This window comes from Fusarium odoratissimum (genome assembly GCF_000260195.1).
Source record: "Fusarium odoratissimum NRRL 54006 unplaced genomic scaffold supercont1.7, whole genome shotgun sequence".
Classification (NCBI taxonomy): domain Eukaryota; kingdom Fungi; phylum Ascomycota; class Sordariomycetes; order Hypocreales; family Nectriaceae; genus Fusarium; species Fusarium odoratissimum.
Window position 1 is genome coordinate 1,366,265 of NW_022158693.1, and position 23,457 is coordinate 1,389,721.

Sequence of the window (23,457 nt, forward strand, 5' to 3'; positions counted from 1 at the left end):
TAACAGTTATGACTTATGTATGTATAATGTATCCAAGACAGGGTAGACGGGAAGTTGACTGTGACGAAATCTCAGTTGGTGCAGGTCTGCCGAAACAGTCGCACACAACTGCAAGATGGGGAAAAAGCGGGCAAACATGACAGAACAAAACGAAGTCATGCCCTGTGTGTTTCAGAATGCCACCATTTCTTGGTAATGGAGAAGTTCGTTCCTATTATGAAACGCACGTATTCCGAGACACACAAGAAACGATCCTCAGCTCTGCTGGTGGCTGATGGCTGGGCTTCTAGAAGGCCTCGAGCTTCCCCGGCCTGCTGGGGCTGCAACATCACCGCCACGACGTCACAGGAGACGGCAGAAGGGGAAGAAGAAGAGTTTCTCTAGTTTGTGTAAAAGCATCCTGCCTGTTGTGAAGGTGTTACCATCGTGGCGTTGACGTTGTGGGTTGGAGACAGCGTCCTTCTGTTAACCTTGATAACGTTGTCTTGCATCCCCTGAATGTTCCTCGTCAGGGTTACCCATGCTGAGTCTCAGTCCAACCGTTTGATTGGATGGGGGCTCCCCGGCAGCTATCCGCGACGGATAAGTGCCTGCAGGATTAGCATTCTTCGAGGAATCTCAATCCTGGTGTTGAAGAAAGGCCTAAAACATATCAGTGAGGGGTTTGGAATCGTAGGCCTCTGATTAAGGTGCCTTGCAGATTACACATGGCAAGATGCTACGAGTGCAGGAGCCTCAACGGCAACAATTGTCCACGTTTTCAATAGCGAGTATAAATAGGGCAGTGATGCAGCAATGACCGAAAGACAGTGACAATAGCCCAGTCTTGGAGAAAACGCAGTGATGGAGCCCCCCTTGCTCAAAATACATCAGAACTAACCCCTACTAACTTTGATCCGCAAAGGGACATGGCGCCATCAATGGTAATCCTCTCCGCTTCCCACGCCGAAATCTAGATAGGGGAAAGCTTCACTCGAAGCTGCGGTCCCGCGTATCTAGGGAATGCTTCCATAGCGATGATGATATAGTCTTGTTCACCCTGATCATTATCTCACCTTTATTCAGTGCTGTTTTCCCACGGCTTTGCGCTTGGACCCTACGAGATGCGAGAGGTAAATGCAGATTCTTTCCCCAACTGCCAAGTTTGTGATACCCGGTACGGTTTGATCTCGCCTAGGTGCACTCTGGGGGGCAGATGATCCACAACATGGGGTTGGCCGCAGGAATATATACTGAACTTGATTTTCGTGTTGCTGATTATGCCAGCCGCAAAATTGTCAATTTAGAAACATGTATTGAATGCTTCTGCACCGAATTACAATAGCGGTCAGGTCAGGACATGAGATCACAGCGTCATATCATATTGGCTTGCATATGGATGTACAGGTTAGCGTGCTTCGATGGTGCTTCCAACGAATGTTCTATCCGCTAATAAGCTACCTACATAAGTTAATTGATGGTGATGGGCTGCTGGCTGCTGGAATGGGGCGAACCAGTCGGTGCGACAGCCAACTGGAACATGCAGACACGAGCTAATAAGTTAGTGGACAAGCAACTTGTCACAGGAAACTTCTGAGGGGCGAAGGCGGAAGGGAGGGGATGGGCTGGACCCTGGGATTCACGCATCCCTTACAGAGGATGCCGGCTCAAAGTAACGGTGGACGTTTTTTCAGACAACCGCGATTCAGCTGATTTGTTGTGAGATCATCAGCAGCTGCCTGTGTTCCAAGGCCAAGGATGAGTTGTCCCCTTTGCCCATACAGAAGGGCTGGTGGTTGCCCTTGAGTGCCTCATCGTGCAGCCTTCTTCAGATGGATGAAATAGTACAAGCAAACAACAGAAGTCATTCGGGACTCTGCACACAAAAAGAGGCAATACATCAACAAAGCCGGGAGAACCATGCTAGCCTAGAATCTGGCATAAATGGCAATAATTAGCTCACCGTTAATAATGAGATGGATTTCAGGTATCGTGGGTCAATGCTCTTATGGTAACATATCCATTATAATATCATATCAACACAACGGAACCGTCTCCGACCTTTCCCAACTGTACAGTTGCTCACAACAGAACCCCCTTGCAGAGAATGATCATTCTCGAAGTTTACAAGTCGGGCAACCATATCGCCTGGATCCAACTAAAACGCCACACAGCCCTTCAGATCGTTTTCCAACGACTCGTGATCTTTAGATAGGTGCTTGGCATTGACATTGATTTTGGCACGGACCCTTCCACCTGTGCCCATAGCGGCCTGCTTGTGGCTTGGTTAGCTCGCAGAGGAACAAATCGCAAATCGTGCTCGGAATGCCCTACAGCTCTCGGCTCCTCTTTCAGCCTGCCATGCTATCTCGTCCGTAGAATCGATTCGCGGGAAGCGTTTGCTTTTGCCATCACGTACATGTATCCAGCCAGGGCAATAATGACGATTTCTCTGGGGACGGCTGATGCCTTTCTCTTTTTCTCTGTCTTTTTCTTTCCCTTTTTATTTTTATTTTTATTTTTTTTTAACCCTGATTTCCTGTCCCTGGCATATCTTCCACATATTTCTGTGGTCCACCAACATATATTGAACTTGTAAACTTGGCGGTTGTTTAACGAAGGTAACTATCTGTTGCAAACCTACCTGCATGTGCGCATGTTTGTCTTCCTAGGTACATGACAGTTACTGTCACGTTTCTCCCACGTGGCTAACTGCCTGCTGTGCTCCCCGTCCGGGGTTATTCCAGAAACAAACTAGCCAAGATCAGTTGAGCTTTTGACTGGTCGAAATCCTCTTCCATGGACTTTTGAACTCGACCACCTGGTGCGAAAATGTACAAATTGCTGAATTTGAGCTGAAGACATGAGTCAGGGCGCTGAAATAATTCGCGTCGATCTCCCGAAACCAGTCAGCATTTCTTGTCTTGTCAGACCTACACGAGAGAGCGGGTAAATCAATCTCTATGATTTACGACACATAAAATATTAGCTGCGAATCACTTCCTCAGTTTATGCATGACCACAGGGTAAATCCATGCTGGGAAAGCCTCACAATTGTATCAAACTTCAATTATGTTCGCAGTCCTAACGAGAATCATAAAATATTATGTTTGATGACCCGCCCTGCTTTCACTCGCCTAAAAGGCGAAGCTCAATGTTCTACGTTGTATTGCAGTCGTCAACGTCGCTTCGTCCAGAACAACCGTTGGGATTAGTAGTGCTGCAGAGGCTATATGTGCCGTATTATATGACTTAAGTGCAGGGACGTTGAAACTATTGCTTCGGACCCATCAGGTGTTTCTTCCACAGTACCGTACGTATCGCCAAGGTTCATTTGGAAGCGAGTGACCAGGTGTAGGCCCTGCAGGAGCTGTGATGGGTAACCGGTGAGAAGCAAACATATATGATGCCATATCGTGCAACTTGAAAGCCACTGATTCACATTTCATGTAGTATCGGTTGCGCTCTTTCTACGCAGTAGCTCATCCTACCATCATCGCTATCGAAACTCAACGCCTGCAGTTACCGCATGTTTCTGACCTTTAACGTTTCATCCCTTCTTCCCCGGCAGGGACGCTACTTGAGCATATCTCCCAATTCCGAAGGAGCAGACATGGACCAGGGCCTTTAAACAAAGTGCCTCGAGCGTTTCGGCCAGATGTAGCGTTTCCACTGAAGATGTTCCATTTCACTCCACTCTGGTGCGGAGAGTCAACTCATTTGGAGTGCCTGGCTGAGACTTGCTAGACTTGATCGAATCGTTTCCTTCCGTGTCTGAGATGCAGCCCACTCGCCAGGGACTGGGTTCGGATGACAGGACGAGATGCTAAGCTGGTTTGTCGAAAGCTCCCGACATCACCTCAATCTGCTTCGGAATGGTCAGTGTCTCAATGCAGTCAGCGTGCCTGTATTGAGTTAGTGTAAACGGCGCTGCACCGGGCGCTATGGATCTTCTCTGTTATACCTTCGTCGAAGGTGTGCTCTATTCAATGCCAACGCCAATGTACCAGTCGTATCGAGTGCTACAGATGTTGCGTACCACGCATACCCAAAATCTCGCTTGCCGATCCAAATAATTTACGCAAATCGGGCAGTAACAACTGTGGGTAACTGAGCACAAGCATGCCTAGATATTTCCAACTTAGGTATGTCGATCTAAAGCATACGCCGTATTTGGTCCAGATGTAGATTGTGACTGTACATAGCATAGACATCTGCACCTTATCGGCCAAGCTCATCAAGTTTCCACATGTTGGTTAGTTACAGTTTAATGAATGATATTACTTCGATGCAGCCCTAGCTTCGGCTTGCAGGTCTCGTCTTGGGATTCACACTTTGGTCATGGTCCAGGGCATTAAGCTTTTCAAGGCAAATGGTATCAGACGATGCATGGGGCTCGCTTTGTCACAATAACTGTTAGCGATAGTACGGATACCTGTTTCGCCGAGCAGAGTGATCTTCGAATATATGTATAACTGTAGAACTCTCCATGGTATGGCACTAAAAGATTACGATTCGTTTCAAGACTATAGTTTCTCTTGTTGATGGACGCGTCGTAACTACTGCTAATAGAGGACAACTGAACGAATTGCTGGTTCTGAAAAAGACGATTGTAGTATTTTGAGCAGAATGACTCCTAGCTATGGTATTATGGTATCGAACTGACGTGACAAAGAACTGATACTTGGTTATTCCTCTACCTGACGAAGAAACCAGACCGTTGCTTTGTGACACTCCGGTTTCTCTTCAAGAGAATATCTTTAGAGCTCTTTGCATGCTTCTTCAACTTAGGTGCCATCCTCTCATCTGTCTTCTTAGCAACGCGGTAGACGGTTGAGCCTACCCGCTCATCCCTAGGTCCCCTTTCCTGGCGGGCCAGGCTTCTTTCCACAGTGGCAACACGGCGTTTCCTTGGACGTTCCTCTGGTTGATCATCAACCCCGTCGGCCTCGTCCTCGCTGGAATCTGTCAAAAACTCGGCGGGTAACAGGTTCACCGCTTTCTCTGCTTTGCTTCGTTGGATGAGCGACTGTGCAGGCTCCTCTTCGACGGAAGCTTCTTCATTCCCCCCAGCCTTCTCTTGCTCCTCAAACTTCTTGCGCACTTCAGCTTGCTGCTTGAAGAAATCATCCCTTTCCCGACGCTTGCGTTTCTGTACAGCAGCCTCCCTGGACGCAGGTTAGAAATTCCAGAACATGAAATAACAAGACCGGCGAAACTCACTCCTGGGCAGCTTTCTGAGCTGCTTGGTTGGATTTCTTGATATCAGACGCCACCTTAGAAGTTGATACGGCCTCAGGCGCTTCATCGTCACTATTGTCTTCCTCATCTTCCTCCTCTACCGGCGCAGCAGGTTTTGGAACTACCACAGGGGGAGGCGCCGGGTTGTCATTGTCGTCATCTCCAAAAACCACCTTGGTACCCTTTGATTCCGTTAAAGTTGGCGTCGCACCGTCACTGGAGTCACCGTCTTTGGCTCTTACAGGCAGCTTGCGCTTTTCTTCCGATGTCGGTTTCTCCACAGATGTATCTTTCGTTGTACTTTGGTTGTAGTTTCTCTTGCGCGTTTGAGGTGCCATCTTCGAGTATCTGTAGCTGATGAACAGCTTGTGGTAAATGTAAAGAAAGGGTTAAAGAAAGGTGGCTCAGGATGCTGATGCTCTTCCGCCGCGGGAAAATAAAATGTCAGAAATCAAGATCATACGGTATAATGATACTTCAGGGTTTTCAGTCAGAGTAAGAATCTAGCACACTGAGCTGAATTTGGTTGTGAACTGTTGTTGATTAAGCTCTTCAAGATGTATGAAAAATTCATTTTGAGATGGTTTTTTTGATGGGCAATTCTCCAACGCAAGATATGATTGGCACACTGGCGCCCCACACATCAAGTATCAAGTAGTGGCAGAGTCTCGCCTCACCTCACCTACTACATGCGACTACTGGTGAAGAGGATTCGTTAGGTATAGTAGCCAGACTGTCTCTTGTTTAAGTACCTTATCCAAAATATGTCGACTGCAAAACTTCATGTAAAACCTCGTAATGTTTACCAATTGCTACGTGGTGACTTTACATTACCACTTGCGCCAGTCGCACAGTCATCTCCTCATCGTGCTGCCCTGAGCACCTCGAGGATAAGCAATTCCATTGGGTATCAGACTCGCTCATATGCTACTCCAAAAGGCGCAAGGAAACCTCTTCGTCCACCTCCCCGGGCACCCAAGCTTGTTAAAACTCAGCCAAGCTCCAGCCTCCAGACTGATTTCGACCTCAGTCAAATCTCACCTATGGACTTCGAACTGGCTATGCGAGCGTCCGAGAATCAAGTTGGTACTCTCAGACCAGACGAGTATTACGAGTATGCATCAAAGTTTTCGAATGCCATAAGAAAAGGAGCATATCCTTCTCGCGTCAACCTCTCTGGTAAGTTTCCCTCGGTAGAGCATTTATGGGCCCACTAACAACGTGTAGAGAACCAAATCCCAGTCGAGGTTGCACATGAGATGGCGTGCTTATTGTGGTTGTTCAGGAGAATGAAAGCCCATAGTTCATTTTCGATGGCATTGTGGGCTTCAGCTTCAGAACTCAACTATAACCCTGCTGTCGTCTCTCTCGTGAGCCAGCTTTTCGCCAGTGGATCATGGCGGAAAATAACTGCATTTGCAGATGTTGAGAACCGCTTCATGAAGCTCGTAGCTGAAGCGAAGAACTGCAATGCTCTTACAGTCTATGGCGAATACCTGTTCCAAGATGGAAAGTATGACCAAGCCGTGGCCATGTTGAACCAGGCCCTCGACGTTGACGATGGCGTCTTTGAATGGAAGCGGAAGTGCCTGACATGTCTCGCAGAGTCTTATGCCAAGCTTGGGAAAGTGCATGAGGCAAAGAAAACACTTGAGTTGCTGGGAGACCCAGAAGCAGACGCCGAGCTTGACCAGTTGCTTCGATCAAGTGATGCTGAGATGACACGTCAACAACTGTACACAGATGCCGTCAAGGGCAAGCATGATTTGTATTCACAGCTGGCCGAAGTGGAATTCGAGAGAGAAACCAAGGAGACGGATGTCGAACTGAAGAAGAATCACCATCTATGGGGTTTGGAGTGGTCGAGACTGGCAGACCCAGGTGCAAAGTTTTAATGATATGGAAATACATCAAGGTAAGACTCGGAGGCACCCCCAGCCTTGCAAGGTGACACTATGTTATATCGGACTAACAATTTGAGCGCCTCTGTAGTGTATAGTATGGAACTGACGGTACTGTCTTGAACAACCCTTCTGTTTTGTATAACCTAGACAGCAACGACGCTCATGTCTTCTGCTTTTTTGTGGTATTCTCGTTGGTGTGCCGTCTACCGCTCCGTTTACTCATTGCTCGATCCCCATTTTCGATAGACTTTATTCCTTCGCCTTTCTCCTTTGCCTCATTATCCTCACGATCCCCTTCATCGTCTGCATCATCAGCGTGCTTGCCATTATCACTCTCAATATCGCCTTGAATCTCCCCACGGCCGGTAGGAAAGAGTTTGCGCCAGGTTCCATCAAGCGCCTGGCCATCATTCCCATGAAGGCCAACCTGATATGCAGTCTTCATAGCAGAGATGCACACGTCACGTCTTTTTGCAAAGTCAAACATTGGTTTTGGATATGTTCCCTCCTCGGTACTGTTCAACCCGTCGCCCTTTATGCGGACACCTGCCTTTTTCTGATCCGGAAGAGGGGCTTTCCACGGCTCGTAGATGTACTTGGAGTCCATATTTTTGAGCTCTGGCACATAACGACGGATGAAATTTCCTTCCTTGTCCCACTTCTGGCCAAAGGCTATCGGGCTATAGCAACGGAAGTACTGGGAAAAGAAGGCTGTACAAGACAGCCACTGCCAGTTGCCAGCATTACAAGCCGGCTCATGGTCTATGAGCCATTCCTCGAAGACCTCACAACCTCGCTCCCAGTCGATATAGCAACCGCCCCTTGTCAGAAAGCAGGCAACCGCATGTCGTCCCAGGTGGTGTATCCAGCCTTCATCTTTTAGCTGTCTCATCAAGGCATCTATCCAGGGGAACCCGGTCATTCCAACTCTCCATCTTCTAAACCAGATCTCTGCCTCCTCAGAGTCAATGTGATACTCTCCAGTAATGAGTCCCGTTTCCGAATCTCTCTTGGAGGGCAAGTGCCAGGGAATGAAACGACAATACGGATTGTTCGCCGTCTGCGAGAAGACATAACCCAAAGCAGCTTGAGCGGCAAAGTACATGTCTCTGAAAAGTAGTTGGCCAATGAGACTTTCTGGAGGGGTTGAAGCACCCTTTCCATAGGAATCGACGATTTCCCTTACTCGCCAGTAGAACAAACGCACAGAAAGCGCCCCGAAGTGCAAAAATGGCGAGAGGAGAGTGGTAGCTTGTGGCTCGAATTGAGCTGGATTCGTTTTGGGTTTCTGGAAAGTTGCAGTGTATTTCTTGTCTGCAATTAGCTTGTTGAGTTCTTTCAACGCTCGTGTTTCTCCTCCACGATGGGGTGTGGTCGCAGGTGGGAAGCCCAGTTCCTCCATTGTTTCAATGGCAAAGTCATCGTTTGGCCCCGCTATCCTGGTGTAAGCTTTATCTCCTTCTGTTCGAAATCCTGCATTGAAATCTGGCTTGGTACTCGGTTCGTCCTGCTCAAAGTTGACGGGCATGTCTCCTGGATCCGGAAGATGCTTGGGAGCAGGAATGGGTTTCCGGATCTCACCAAGCTTGCTCCCTGCAGCTTGAAGCTGCGTGATAGACATTGTTGGCTTTCCGCCATGCTTCTCGACTATCTGGTCACTATCCCACAACGTCCTGCCCGAACGGACAAGTACTTCGACACCGGCATCTTTAGCCGCCTGGACGACAACGCTATCTCTCTCGCGACCATAACTGTCTGTGTCTTTTTCGAAGACCAGGTGAGTGACCTTCCATGCCTTGAAGAGTTTGGGAAACAGAGTTTGTGGTGCTTCTCTGAGAACAAAGAGTTTTGACTTGGGGTTCACCTGTGAAATAGATCGGGAGAGGTCATTCTGGCAATCCAGGCTTTACTTCGTCAGAACAACTGCATATCAACGAGCAACTTTTCTCTCTCTCTTTCTTACAGAAACTGCCATCTGTTAAGGCCTCCTCTCGCTCGGTATACGTAATGAGGATCCCACGTAAAGATAGGCCAAAGAACAGCTGGGTCAAGGTCTAAGGCCGCTTTGAGAGCAGGTGAATCGTGAAGTCGCAAATCTGTTCGGAACCAATAAATCACACGAGGTTTTGCCATCTTCAAAATTTGATGTAATACTGTCGTAATACGAAGCCGATATCATTGAGCAGTTGGGCATATCACTTTTCAGATGTATTTCCTAGTCGAAAAGTCATGATGTCAACACTCGTCAGACCCCAGCCACCAACTTTATGGCCACTCAGCTAGTGAGTGTCTGGGACAATCAGAAAGAGCACGTTAGCTACGCATTATGGCAAATTTGTCTATCCACACGTTCAGTTTGTTTACCAACGCAAGTTATGATGCTTTGTGAAGTCCTTCGAAGCATACACAGGATTCTAAGTAGAGTTTAATAATTATGCTGCTCTTGCATGCAGTACCATAGAGGTAATGAGATTGAAGATCAAGAATAAGACATACTGAGGTAAATTTTGACATAAACTTATGCAGTTTCACAATTAATTCAAGAGACTTTTAATTATCTACCTATTTATTGTTTAGCCCCTTGGGAGGACATCTTCAGCTATTTCGCTTTCCAAGAAATACCTATATTAAGTCTAATGTCTATGTTAAGCTTTGAACTGAATTGCCCACGGCGGAGGTTATTGATTGATTGCATCTTGTCAAGCAGGCAAGAATGGAATCGGTAAACAACAACCCGAATCAGACAACGAGCATATGCAAAGTCGGCCACCTCACCATCAAACTTCGCCTTGGGTGAACAGCTCTTCTCGTTATATTACGGCATGGCTACATGGACATGATAGGAAAAATGAGACCATGAGACGTACACGGTGAGACGTTAGCCTGACCTACAATGACCTCTCCAGTGCAAGAGTTCGGTTTACCAATAGTCTCGCCAATAGTTGCCTTCAGTGAGTCTCAAGACCATTCTAGGCGGAACATGCATTTAGAAATCGTGGTTGTGTATCCATTCGCTGAAGAACGAGCCCATCCCTTCTCAAGGGAGTCGTCACGGCAGCCGTAATACAGCACGTGGGCAATGTTGCTCTGGTGCTGCTATTCAGTTGCTCTTGTTAAGGAGTTTTCAACTGTAGCCGAGACATAACTGTCTTGTCCCTGGGCCCCCAAACCTCACACATACCATGTCTCACTTGCAGCACAATCGCCCGGGCATCCACGTGAGACAATAAGATGCGATTTGGCTCGAGCATGGAGCAAGTATGGTGGCACTTCCGGTTTGTCATATCTCCTCTGTTTTCTTCCTTGATAAGTCCAATCCAAGACAACTATTGTACACTATTAGCACGTAGCTTTTTGATCAACTTAGTTAGCAACGGATCTGGGAGTGGGCATCTGCGGGTCTTACACATGCAGGTAATATTGGAAATAGCATTCATTTCCCATAACAGCAAATAGCTCAGTGCTGAGTGCTGATGCGGCTCAACTTCTATGGGTATTGACGTATCTAACGAGAGCCCCATCGACTATTGAGAACAGCGGCAATGGACAATGCAGCCACATGTAAGCGGTATCATTTGCATCCACATGAAAGTCATCATTCTGTCAAAATCCATGTTAATCTTATAAGTCAACTGCAAGTCTCCCCGCATGTTGAAAGTGGAGACCAAAGTAAACAAAATGACTCCAACTAAACAAATAAATAAAAAAACAAGTAAACACCAGTTGCTGAGTCCTTTTGCAGCACACGCCTGTCTAACGTTTTAATCTACTGGTATAGACTATTGATTCTCTTCGGCGTCAATATAATTTCCACTGAGGGGGAGACTGCGACGACTCTTTCCTTCAAGCAATAAGATAGACAGAGTTGTCGTTTAATAATTAACATAAAGTCCAATATTATACAGAATAGGACATGATCAAATTATTCTATTGACAAGAAGCTCGTCATTGGCCAATGGATGGATCATTGAATCTCATTCGATGAATAGTGTTAGTTGGTAGGTAGGCAAATAGGGTAGGTAAGGTAACTGATGGTCAGAAGACGATCTTCCCCACAGTCAGAATGAAATGCTCAGCATTTATGAAGATCCATGAAGAAATCTCGACCACAGCTACTTTTGGACAGCATCGCCGGAAGAACTGACTGAAAAGGGAATCGGCATACAGGAAAATTAGCCATGCGTTTATGGCGGACAGCAGATAAATCTAACTGAGCTACAGTCAGTCAATGATGACGTCGACAGAGACAAGACGGGCGCTGCTGTACTCGTGCCCGACGCCGAGGTATATTGGTGATCTAAGCGAAGCATGGCATGGTGAAAAACAGGCGGCAAATGCACTGTTCGCGGCTCGAGATGGAAGACTGTGACTGCAATGACAACGGAAGCGTGTCCTGTCAAGTTCAGGAGTATGATCGGCGGATCCAATTGAGACCCGTGCATGTCGATTTCCACATTGTGTGTACGTGTACGATGCTAAAAAGGCCCGAGACAGTTCAGTTCACTTCATACAACACACAACTAGAACAGCTTTAGCACTGATACAATAGACACCCGATAGGACGCGATGCGGTTATTGGTAAGCCACCACTGGAGCCTACAAACTGACTAACACAGGTCCAGGACAGACGGCGGACCTGGGTCGGATTCATGATAGTTTGCGGGCGTAGTAGTCCAGACCACAATAGCATTTAGAGATGTGGGTGTGGAACACGGAATTGTAAAGCATCATTGGTAGTGATCAGATCTAGACCCAAGCATCCTGATCAAGAAAGAGAAGAAAATTTCCTGTGTCCATCGCAAGCCAATGCTATATAAAATTGGTCAGTGAGGCGAGATGCTTTACTCACGTACCTGGATACATACACAATGGCATGAGATGCGAGTATGGCTGTACCCTATTATTAGAACTTCTGAATCCCAAATGCAATGCGGGGCTCGAGCAAGCGAGTGGGTGATCGACGGCCAGTTACCAGGCCTGCATCATTCAGGAACTGGTCTCTATGATGGCTTAGGTGTAGAATGAAAGGTTCCCATACAGGACATCTGGCTGTTGTTACTGTTACATCCACAAACTTTGAAAATAAACCACAGGACAGAGTTCACAGGTAGCAATGGGAAACTCTGATGAACGAACGCCTTGAGTGAAAAGAAGAAACAGAATGATCCGCGATCGCCAATCATACATGGCTTCGGCCCTGTCGAGATTTCCCCGGAACTACCACGACGAGGGTCACCTTGCATCCAGGTTTTCGTCATACCACAGTAACACACCATGGCGCAAGGGATGCATCTCCTGTTTCCAGAGCACCTTGCTTGCGAAACAGTTTGTTCGGTGCGCAGATGAAGGGCCATCATGCTGGTAGAAAGACCCAGACACTGACAATGGCCATAGCGAAAGGCTCGGTAAACCCAGCTGATTAGTTTTAGCTTACATCGTCTGAGCTGGGTGAGGTTCCGCTAGGAGCAAATCAAGGCTGAGGAACACCTATGAACGCGTCGCCCAGCAGCTCGGAAAAGCAAGGGCCAGGAATTCAACTTCATCGGCAGTCAGACACGGCTCAGATGGAGATGGTCGTCTGAAAAATAATAATAATAAACGTGTTCCGAGTAATTTGCATCATCAAACGGCTTGATGTCGCAGATAAGTAAGTGAGGTAGTATGACTATGAGCATGGGGACAATAGGTAAGGCTAGGAAAAGTAACATGCCCGACGCGAACTCGAAACTAAGACAAGGGCAGTATTAACACTTCAAAACTGTCTTGTACTGAGTTGAATGAGATGTCTTTCAGCAAACTAGTGAGGAGGGCTAATGCCAAACAACAAACAATGGGTGGGAGAACAAAGACAATTTCGTTGAATAGAGTGTATGATGACCTCAGCGGGGCATTTCTCAGGTTCTGGTCTATCAGAGACAAAGCAAGGAACTTCTGGAAGCAAGGGAGACAAGAGCATGGAGGTCAATGTGTCTCATGAGGCGGTTGCGATATAGCAACCAGACCGTTCGTTGCGAAACGAGCAGAATAATCAGGGCCGCATCTGGTGATTTCGAGTCACTGAACAGGCCCGTGCTGGGTTCCAACTCTGAACTTCAAAGTCATTTCTTCGTTTTCCTGCATCGCCTTTCATAACCAAGGCGTCATTTGCTTATGCTAACACGTATTGCTGTGCATGAGCCAGCCACAGATGGAGGCAAGGGTCTGTCACTTTTAATACCTATACCTACCTTACCTGACATCGAAAAACAGGGTGACGGCAGCGAACCTTACGATACCTCAGTTGTATGTATCTTGGCTTCCATACCCTCTGAAATCTCGGTGTGGAAGCCTCACAAGTAACAACGAGTGCCAACTTTGTCTGCCACGTTTTCTCCCTCCCATGTCATCGGGGACGAAGAGGGATTTCCAAATGGTTGACTCAAAAATGTATGGGGAACTAGGATATAAGCGGAAAGAAGATGAAACAGTAACCGGGATCTGGGATGCTCATGCTTTCGTGGCATGGGTCCATTGTCGGTATTTGCTGCGAATTCCAAAAATTATTCAGCTGCTTACTGACCTCCTTCATTTTTTTTTAGCCCAGACAGCCAATCTAATTATTACCATGCTGTCAGAGTTGGAGAGTCATTCCTATGTAACCTTACCTTGACCTCAGGACCTATCCCCTGTCTGAATACGCTTTCAACGATCTTCGAGTCATTACTCGATGATGAAGTGACCGCTCCGATAAGATTTCACAGTTTTCGTTGAGAACGCCAAAGTGAATGATTCCCCGTTGCTATTTACTCTCACCAGTTTCGACTTTCCAATACAACCTCATGTCAACAAATAATAACAAGCTTGGTCTCACAACTCAAAAATTTATGTTGGATTAGATCGAGGAATCTAACGCCAACGAGGCTAGAGTCAGGTACCCGATCTCAGTGTCCAATGAGAGCGTCAGCAGTTAGATTAAAAGAGGGCCCCTCGGCTCTTAATTGCACACACTTCGCAGTGTGGTTGCGTGGAGGCAGCGGGGAAGTCAGAGGGGCTTCATTGGCATGACTAGGCCTCAATCATACTAGCCAGAAGAAATAGGGCTTGAGGGCTTGAGTTTTTTGTCCTATGGGCTGAGCGATCAACGCCCGTTCGGGAGTTTGAGTTTTGGAAACCGTTGGACTTTGCTGGTAGTGGAAGCTGGGAGAGAGACCAGGACATGCCAGAACTAAGCTTGTGAAGGTGGTGAAGGCATCCCAGTAGCATCTCCTTACGTGTAAGGCTCTGGGAAAACACTCTCTACTTGAAAGCAGAGGGCACAGCCAAACAGCATTTACTTATGTCTGCCAACGTACTATGTAGATATTGCGAGAATTGAAAATCCATCCAGACATTCAACTTGCCTGTAACAAAACCAGCTGTTTACCCACTTAGACCGGCTTCTCCACCAGTCGCTCCATCAATAGACCCAGGGCATTGGATTCGGAGATACTTGGAGTAAAGAAGAAGCGAAAAGAAGAAAGGGCTTACAAGGTCAGGCTGGCTCCATGACTTGCATAAGAGAAGTCAGCCACGTTAGCCAACCTGCGAGCCTCTTCCTCATTATTATCTCAATCTCACACAGCCTTCGTGCATCGAATCGTGGAGGGGAAGGGTTCCTAGTCAAGCTGCCCCCCTCCCTCAGGTAAACCTGACCAACGAACGTCCAAACAGGGCTTGAAAACGAAATGTTGTGCGATGCGATGCTATTCTCGCGGGTGCGCCGTGTCTGAGAGTCGCCAGCTTGTAAGAGAGTTGACAGGGGCTAAGAGGGGTATATACAAGACACCCCTGTCTAGGGCCGGCCTTTTGCTAACGACACGCAACACAGCCTATGGTCAGTCAGTAGTTGAATCCACTCAGAGGATCATTCCCGGCTTGCTTTTTCACCAAGTCTCCATCGTGTGAGTGAATGCAGTGCTTCTTCTTAGCGGTGTCCTGTGCTGCTGGCCTGCGCTCTCTTCGACTCAGACGGGTCTGCCACACCAGACCAGCCAACGTTGGCATCCACAAGTTCGTTTTACTTTTACTTTTACTTTTATCCTTGGCCTCTGCTCGTTTCTCTTCATTCCTTCTTTCCCACCTTCAGGTCTTCACCCGCTCGTTTCAATATCGTCCATCCTTGACTTATACCGAAGCCTCGTGATTGTTGCTTCTATACTCAGGCTAATAATTGCAAAATAAGACAGACTGCAATATATTTCCTAGAGTAGTACACTCTTTCAGTCCCGATTTTATATCACTTACATTCTTTCACCAACCCGTGGTGTTGGTTCGGTTTACTGGCTGGGGTCGATTCACACCGAGCAAGCTTGGATATCAGCAACGAAATATCCCATAACTAACAAACACTTGCCGGAGCGACTTGGACACTCCTATCTCTGGTTGGCAAATTGGTGCCATTCAATATATATACCGCCATCTATTATCGTTTATCAACAACCATATCATAGTCGCACTGCAGAGCCAAGGTCGACGAAGCATAGCCAATCCAGATTATGCAGTACCACTCAACGTTACAAACCTTACGAGAAACAAGATTAATTTTGCAACGATTTACGGGAACCAAAGAACGCTTAGTTCGAGGTTAGCCACCTACCAGCTGTCGTACTGGGGCTTCGCAACTACGCAACATCGTCTTCACCAACTTTCAGAAACAATGCGACGCACCCTATCAATCGTTCTGGGCTCTTTAGCCCTACTGGTCACGGTGGCTGTGATAGCAGTTCTTATTGTTCTCACAATTCATACACCCAAAGAATCAAGTGGCCGAACACTCTCGAAAGTCTCTGTTGCCCTCGAGGTTGTAACTCTCGTCATCCTCTGCTGGTTCACCTCCACATATGTTTCAACTTCCTTCCGGCGATGGTCAACACGATGCCTGGGTGTTGACTTTGGTGCTTGTCTTTTGGCAATACTATTTGCTACTGTTGCAACAGTGGCTACTCTCATTCAATTCAGCAAGTCTAAATTCGAAAATGAGGATGGGTTCACAGGCTCGAGTAAGAGCAGTCTTCTCGTCGGCCTATCCGCTAGTCTTGGGGTGTGCTTCTTCCTTCAAACCGGCTTCTTATCCGTTCATTTCTTCCTTACGCGACAAAGTGATCAGAAGGCACTTTCACTCCACACTCTAGAGGAGGACCGAGGCTTGCCATCATTCCGATCCAAGTCGTCTCTGAAGTCGATCCCCTATAGTCACACAGCTTCAGATCATGACACAGCCCCCAGGGTGATGAACTCGATGGACTCTCAAACACCTACCCCATCCATACGTGGACGTTCCAGATCCGGTACTGCAACTTCTATCAAGGTTCAACTTTCAAATGCTATTCGGTCTGCGACTGTCAGAAGTCACGTATCGTCGAGCGAGTTTCGACGACCTATTTCGACCGACTCGACAATATATCAGTCCAGTGAAGATGCCTTTGACACCTGGGATACATCGTCTGTTGATACAAACAACCGCCAAGTGGTTATGGAAGCCACAACTCCTCCCCAGCAAACCCAAGGCCATTTTCTCGAGACAATTCCTGGTAGTCCTTCACCAAGCAGAACGTCCACACCGAACAATGATATGCCTCTCGAGCCGCCGAGGATCCGCATGCGAAGCCGAAGCTTCAGTCCGGTAACTATAACACGTGAGCAAATGAGCCCTCAAACGTCGACGACCGATCTCCCTGAGCCGTCCCTGAGTGAATCTCATATTCATCCGCTCTTCCGATCCGACTCGCCTACGCCGCCCCCAATGGCTACACCTGGCACGGTCGTCTTGGCCTCGCCCAATGCTGGACAAGTCATCACACACCGCCAGAGTGTACGGTCTCTGCGGTCTGCCTCCATAACAGTGGGCCCAAGCCCTCTCAGCCATCGGGATGAGCACGAGAGCATTAGAGAGGAGCAAGAGTCAGAGACAGACTCCCTAACGACAATTGACCGGCCGCTTACCCCTCCCATCCCTGAGTGGGTTATGGGTGCCGGCGCTCGATCAAGTTGGTCGGATTATAACAACCGCAAGTCAAGAATTGACAATGCAGGTGATGGAGAAAGTAAGAAGCAGGAGAAGAACTAACGATGTCACTCTGGCTGAGTGACAGTATAATGATGAAAATGAGCAGGGGCATGTGAAAATAGCGGGCACTATGATATGGACAGACTCCATTTTCTTATCTTTTTTTATCCTTCCAGACGCCACCGGATGGTAAACTCAGAGTTCCGTACAGACCTGGTGGAACGAACTGAGTAGGAATACGTGTATACCAATGAAAATAGCGAGGCGCTTTTATGACTTGATCTTGTGCGCTAGAGGCGCGAGGATGGACGACAGAGATGCATTGTAAGGTAGAAAAAAGGCTAGAAAGCTTAGAAGCAATATCAAACACTTGTTAAAAGAACCTGAGTATATTCATCTCGGACAATACGTTGAGGAATAATTCCATGCAGGTCTTGAAGTCGAGAGGCAGAGACAGGACTTTCATAAAGGTTTCATACTGTGTTCTTTGAGCCTTATGAAGCATAACAGGCCTTGACATCTCGGATAACTGTGATGTAGTGCAAGACTGTCTCGGAGAAAATGCTGATGTTCCTCCACGTGGCGAGGTTATTTGTGTGGGAGTTCTAATACAATTCTCCTGTTACGTGTTACGAGTTTCCATCACTGGTTCGAATCCAGAGAAGTCCAGGACCTAAAGCTTCTCCTATAGTAGGGACTAGACATTAAGTTCGGCGACGTCAATACCCAGAACATGATAGGTGTATTTCAAAGATGGTCATATTATTGACTCTCATCCACAGAAGGGATTTCAACTTAATTTCAGGATGAACAACTCTAGATGTATTTTTGCGTACGAGTGTTCCCAACAGAAATCTACTCTGCTTCTGTGCCTGGTACTGTACTCTCTCTTGCTCACAGTCAACAGATCAATACAGCCCTGGAGGCTCTGATAAAATGCATCTCTAATTCTCAGGCAGCAGGACGCGCGCCTTCTAGCCATTTGGTAGCCTGGAGTGGCTGACAAAGGTACACTAGGCTATTTTTGGTGGTAGTTGGCTTGAGAGTAACCCTTCCAACTCACAGGCTCATGCCCCACCTTTTCCCTCAGCCAAACGTCAACTTCGTCCAGGCCGTAAACTACTAAGCTTTCCTCCAACACACTTCTATATCTACGTCGACGATTTTATTTTCTTCCACCCGACCTCTCTCCCACATAATCTCCCCCTCGTCAACAAATCTTCGATCTTGACGCATCGACTCGACTCTACTACCGCGCCTGTACCGAACGAGACGACTCTATCTAATCCCAGGTCGCACTTTGCCTCCCACCTCCCCACCTCAAAGTGACAGAGTCTTCGCCCATCATGAAGGTCACCTTCAAGGTACGTCACGATTCATACGCCGCTGAATCTGCATTAATGAGCTTGATTTATCGTGCTTGTTTTTCATTTTCTTGGAAGTTGACTAAACGTATTTCAGGATCTCAAGCAACAAAAGTTTACCCTCGACGTCGAGCCTTCTGAGCTGGTATGCCTGCCCCGCGTTGGCGCTTGTAGCTGTATGCGCAAATCATTCAGCCAGCTGATACACTCGATAGATTTCTGCCGTCAAAGAAAAGATCTCAGCTGAGAAAGGATGGGAACCCAAGCTGCAGAAGCTGATCTACTCTGGTACTTATTTACCTCTTCTGTCGCACTACATGGTCGCTGACGTTATACCAAGGCAAGATTCTGAAGGATGAAGAGACTGTTGGCTCCTACAACATTGAGGAGAAGGGTTTTGTGGTCTGTATGGTGAACAAGGTATGGAATACCGACTCCTTGATAGGAGCTTACATACTGACAGCTCGCAATAGCCTAAGCCCAAGCCCGAACCCAAGGCGGCCGAATCCAGTGCTCCTCCTGCCACACCCGCCCAAGCTGTTGCCAACACACCTGCAGCCCCTGCGGCCCCTGCGCATTCTTCATCTCATCAGACTGCTGTCCCCGCGACACCTACTCCTCAGCGCTCTGTGGATGCTGGAACTGGTGCTCAAGCTGAGGAGCCTTCCGGCCTTGCTATGGGATCCCAGCGCACCGAGGCGATCGCAAACATGGAGGCCATGGGCTTTGAAAGAAGCCAGATCGAAGCGGCCATGCGCGCTGCCTTCAACAACCCTGACCGTGCTGTCGAGTATCTTCTTAATGTTCGTCTTGAATTTTCCGGGCTGTCGTGAGCCACGATTGCTTACTTGGTTCATTATAGGGCATTCCCGACAATATCCGACAAGAGCAGCAGCAGCGTGAGGCGGCTCCCGCGGCTCCTGCTTCACAACCAGCTCAACCCGCCGCTTCCGCCCAAGGTGCCTCTGATGAGGGTGGCGTGAATTTGTTCGATCTTGCTGCTCAACGTGGAGGTTCTGGTGGCCGAGGAGGAAATGGAGGGAACCAGGCGGCGGCAGCCGCAGCAGCAGCAGCTGCTGCTGGACAAGGTGGCGATTTGGGTAACCTCGACTTTCTGCGACACAATGCTCAATTCCAGCAACTCCGCCAGGTTGTTCAGCAACAACCGCAGATGCTCGAGCCAATCCTTCAGCAGCTTGGAGCCGGCAATCCTCAATTGGCCGAGTTGATTGCTACAAATCCAGACCAGTTTCTCCAGCTCCTCGGTGAATATGCCGATGACGACACTCCCCTACCCCCTGGGGCTCAGGCTATTTCGGTCACTGAGGAGGAACGAGATGCTATCGAGAGGGTGAGGTTTTTCATTTCGATACGGCCTTGAATCTAAACCACTGACATACATTAGTTGTGCCGCCTAGGATTCGATAGAGATCAGGCCATTCAAGCTTATTTTGCCTGCGACAAGAACGAAGAACTAGCTGCTAACTTCCTCTTTGACCAACCGGAGGATGACGAGCCTGCCCCCAACAACAACAACTAAGGGCAGATGAGCTGTGCAGAACAATACGCGTTACGATTATGAACCGAAGGAAAGGGCACAAACCCAGGCATTCTCTGTGGAATCACCATCTGGCGACGGCGACGGACCAGGAATAGGACAACAGAAGAGGATCATGAAAAGAATGCAGCCATTGGTCCCAGCTAATAGAGCAGGCATAAATGGTGGTTTTGATCTTAGAAAGCTCCCATTCTATGTTTGCATTGTGATAATGAACACCTGATGTAAGGTGGGTAGGTAACTGAGGATTCTTCAGCTACTTCTGTCCTTACCTTATCGTGTTACAGTGACTACCTATGAAGCTGCCTTAATTGAGTAGTACGATGGGATGTCAAAATCAGAGAGAATACGAATAATGCTGAATCTCACTGCTGTTTATAGGATATCAAATTCAAGCTTCATAGTCTAAACACCAGAAGAATTCGAGCCTCTGCATCAGGAGGGAGGGAGGGATAAATTAGGACGGGGACTCAAAGTGTATCCTAAGTTTGTTCTATAAGCCTAAAATCATTTAAGCATTCATATCTTTTCAAATTAAAACCCCAAGTTCCTGTCGTTTCCGAGGTGGCACAACTCACAGGCTGCATGATCCATTTTTGTTAACCGTTACAGCAATCCAATGAGTGTCAGATGGTATCCCATATCTTGAGCGTTGTCGGTGGTAGTTTTATGCCCTTCGTACTGTAGCATGGGCGATGCGCTCTGCAGCCGCCGTTGCGCGGTCAGTATGCTTCGTAGACATTTCTAGTCGCAAGCACTAGGGATCCTCATGTCTCTCTAGTCATGCAAGAAGACTCCTTCTCCTTCTTCTGTTTACTTTCTTTGCTTTTCCAGCTTTTTAGTTTGTCGTTTAGGCTGCCCTTGTACAGAGGCAAGCACGAGACTCGCTGGCCTTGTACGATCCATGACCAGGAGTATCCCACTACCTAAGTAGTATTAGCCATCGACATAACCATACCCCTAATCCCGCCAGTCTAGCACTCGCACATCATGCTGGGAGAGCCCTGCTGAGATCTCCTATATCCGGCCACTAATCATCCGTTGGCAGCTTGCTAATTACTCTGTCGTTTTCAAAACCCGCAAGTCTATGTATATAATTGCCAGTACTGACTGACCCTGCCACCCCTATGTTTGGATCGCCAGCTTGACTTGACACAGGCCACGGTCTTATATTTACACCCCTTGGATGGCACGAAGCTATGATTTGTTGAGACGAGAGACAGACGTCACTTATCATGATAATATATGTTATTAAGCAGGTTTAAGATTCCACATTGTGTACCTTGCCCTAGGAGAACTATTATTCTGTAGAGACTGCTCTCGAAGCTAATTCCGTGTAACCCTTTCTTTCATTCGTGAGCAAATAAAAAAACCCTATGGGTATCATGCCTGTCCCCGTTACGCCGCCCGAATCATGTCTCCGATTTTGGACGTGCCCTTGATCCTGATTTCGGCCTGATTTATGTCCTCACCCAGCTCAAGCCTCTTGAGCAATGGGTTCGCCGTTTAGCCCGTAGGCTACTGCCTGTTTCTTTTTCCTCTTCTTTTTCTTCGCGTCACCTTCGTCGTCATCCTTGAACAGTTCCTCACGTCTCTTGCGCATGATCTCGGCCTGCTCGTCAGCTCGACGTTTCTCCTCGGCCTCATATTCTTCCTGGATCTTGCGCTGCTCAGCCTCGATGTCTGCCACTGGCTCAAACTCGCTACCAGTGAAAGCCTTGTATTCTTCGAGATCGATCTTCACCGTCTTCTCGCCAATGAGAGCAGCGTTGACGCGTTGTGGACAGTGACGCTCCTCCCGATTGAATTTGAGTTTGACATGACGCCGCTGCTTGCCCGGGAACATTTTGGAAATCATCTCAAAGTCCGTACCGAGCATGCGCAGACCGCGATAGAAGAGCTCTGTCTCTGCGTCAGTCCAGATATTAGGACCCTTAAGCTTGGAGGTGTTCATGAATGAGTTGCTGGTGATGAGGCGCGTGAAGTCGTTTTCTTCGACTGTTTCCATATCTCCGGCTGCAGCGGCGGCTCGAGCATGTCTGTCCACAGCCAACGAGCTTTGGTCGATCACGATCTGCCCATCAACAATACGGAATTGAGGTCCTGAAGGTGCAACTGGAGCTGAAACCGAGGGGGCTGGCGACGATGCAGCAGGGCTTCCAATTTTCCCTCCTTGGCCACCATCTTCGGGGGTTTCTGAGCTGTCACGTTCGCCGTCAACTCCGAGTTTGATCTTCATTCTTGCCCGCCTCTCTCGTTCTCGTAGCTCATCATGTCTGCTGAATTTCTTGCCAATGTGAAGATCCTTGGTCAAATCAGCCATCTTAAGCTTCTGTAAGTCCACCAGTTGAGATTCTGAATCTTCTGGCGTAAGTGAGCGCGCCCGTCTGTTTTTGGGTGTACTTGTACCGCTCTGGGTAGTCCTGCGTTTTCTGGGCTGTCTGGGTGCTGCGCTTTGTTCATCGGTTTTCCTCTGACGTTTCTTCGTTTTCGAGCCTCCCTCTCTTTCAACCTCATCCTGGTTTACCTGGTTAATTTGCTTCCTGGTTCGTGGCCTACGGGTTGATTTGGGTACATTCTGCGGTTCTCCTGAGGTCTCTTCGTGTGTATCATTCAAGTCAGCAGCGGGGAGAGATGGCGTATTTGAAAGGTCAGTTCCACTTGGCCCTTCCGAGTCATCTGGAGTTGGTGTCTGCAAAACAGGAGACGGAGCATCATCTGTACTACTTGAGTGAATCTCACTATACTGTGCAGGAGGCTGTTGACTTTGTTCTTGCTCGCTCGAGGTTGTCGCTTGGGCAGCCGTGGTAGGCACTCCGGTTTTTTCAGGGTTGCGCTCGGTGTTCTGGTTCGCAAGTTCACTTTGCTTTTCTTCTGGAGGCCTTTCCTTGGCAGACCCTTCAGTTGCAGCATGTTCGTCCGGCTTTGCAGGCTCCTGGATTGTCGATGGTGGGGTAGGAGATTGGCGACCAAGTTCACGAGAATCTTGAATTTGCGATTCAATGGGTGAGCTTACGGGATCCTTCGCCGATGGTGTTTCTAAAGATCGATGGGACACATCCTGAGCTTCTGGATCTCTTGAGTCGTGCGGAGGAGAAGCAGCTGGTGGTGCTTTGGGAGGTTGTGAGGGTACTGGTGCCGCGGGGCGTCGAGCGGCGGGGATCTTGGGTTTGAAGGCAGGCCCTCCTTTCTTTTTGAAAATGGAGCTCATTGCGCAAGCGTTTAATCATGCATGTATTGTATGCGAATTCCGATATGTTATCTGTGTTGACATTTCCGAACGAATTGCGACAAGAGAACGATTCAGAAACTAAAAAGTACTCGTACCAAGCAGCCCAGAAAAAAGGCAGAGAAAATAAAATGCGGGATGGTGGAGATGCCCAGTGG

At 48.0% G+C, this 23,457-nt stretch overlaps 6 protein-coding genes across 9 annotated transcripts; 3 read left to right on the plus strand and 3 right to left on the minus strand.

The window, feature by feature from the left end:
- Positions 1 to 4,515: 4,515 nt before the first annotated feature.
- FOIG_05744 (uncharacterized protein) lies at positions 4,516 to 5,793 on the minus strand. The gene is made up of 2 exons (XM_031204556.1): positions 5,203 to 5,793; positions 4,516 to 5,147 (listed from the first exon to the last, which is right to left on the minus strand). The coding sequence occupies exons 1-2, from the start codon at positions 5,556 to 5,558 to the stop codon at positions 4,676 to 4,678; spliced, it is 828 nt and encodes a 275-aa protein (XP_031066385.1). The 5' UTR covers positions 5,559 to 5,793; the 3' UTR covers positions 4,516 to 4,675.
- Positions 5,794 to 5,905: 112 nt separating this feature from the next.
- FOIG_05745 (uncharacterized protein) lies at positions 5,906 to 9,097 on the plus strand. Of its 3 annotated transcripts, none has more exons than XM_031204558.1 (3): positions 5,906 to 6,399; positions 6,448 to 7,135; positions 7,213 to 9,097. In XM_031204558.1, the coding sequence occupies exons 1-2, from the start codon at positions 5,985 to 5,987 to the stop codon at positions 7,113 to 7,115; spliced, it is 1,083 nt and encodes a 360-aa protein (XP_031066387.1). In that variant the 5' UTR covers positions 5,906 to 5,984; the 3' UTR covers positions 7,116 to 7,135; positions 7,213 to 9,097. The 3 variants fall into 3 exon arrangements, with proteins under 3 accessions (XP_031066387.1, XP_031066386.1, XP_031066388.1); XM_031204559.1 differs by having other exon boundaries at positions 5,919 to 6,399; positions 7,202 to 9,097; XM_031204557.1 differs by having other exon boundaries at positions 6,448 to 9,097.
- Positions 7,097 to 9,353, minus strand: FOIG_05746 (cryptochrome). The gene is made up of 2 exons (XM_031204560.1): positions 9,088 to 9,353; positions 7,097 to 9,028 (listed from the first exon to the last, which is right to left on the minus strand). The coding sequence occupies exons 1-2, from the start codon at positions 9,255 to 9,257 to the stop codon at positions 7,285 to 7,287; spliced, it is 1,914 nt and encodes a 637-aa protein (XP_031066389.1). The 5' UTR covers positions 9,258 to 9,353; the 3' UTR covers positions 7,097 to 7,284.
- A 5,802-nt stretch (positions 9,354 to 15,155) lies between these two features.
- On the plus strand, positions 15,156 to 17,543 carry FOIG_05747 (uncharacterized protein). Its single transcript, XM_031204561.1, has one exon. It carries the CDS (start codon positions 15,799 to 15,801, stop codon positions 17,206 to 17,208), a length of 1,410 nt encoding a protein of 469 aa, XP_031066390.1. The 5' UTR covers positions 15,156 to 15,798; the 3' UTR covers positions 17,209 to 17,543.
- A 675-nt stretch (positions 17,544 to 18,218) lies between these two features.
- Positions 18,219 to 20,711, plus strand: FOIG_05748 (UV excision repair protein Rad23). 2 transcript variants are annotated; one of them, XM_031204562.1, is made up of 7 exons: positions 18,219 to 18,512; positions 18,610 to 18,657; positions 18,728 to 18,800; positions 18,853 to 18,932; positions 18,986 to 19,315; positions 19,375 to 19,863; positions 19,918 to 20,711. In XM_031204562.1, exons 1-7 carry the CDS (start codon positions 18,495 to 18,497, stop codon positions 20,050 to 20,052), a joined length of 1,173 nt encoding a protein of 390 aa, XP_031066391.1. In that variant the 5' UTR covers positions 18,219 to 18,494; the 3' UTR covers positions 20,053 to 20,711. The 2 variants fall into 2 exon arrangements, with proteins under 2 accessions (XP_031066391.1, XP_031066392.1); XM_031204563.1 differs by having other exon boundaries at positions 18,610 to 18,800.
- A 579-nt stretch (positions 20,712 to 21,290) lies between these two features.
- On the minus strand, positions 21,291 to 23,435 carry FOIG_05749 (uncharacterized protein). Its single transcript, XM_031204564.1, has one exon. The coding sequence runs from the start codon at positions 23,279 to 23,281 to the stop codon at positions 21,548 to 21,550; it is 1,734 nt and encodes a 577-aa protein (XP_031066393.1). The 5' UTR covers positions 23,282 to 23,435; the 3' UTR covers positions 21,291 to 21,547.
- Positions 23,436 to 23,457: the final 22 nt, after the last annotated feature.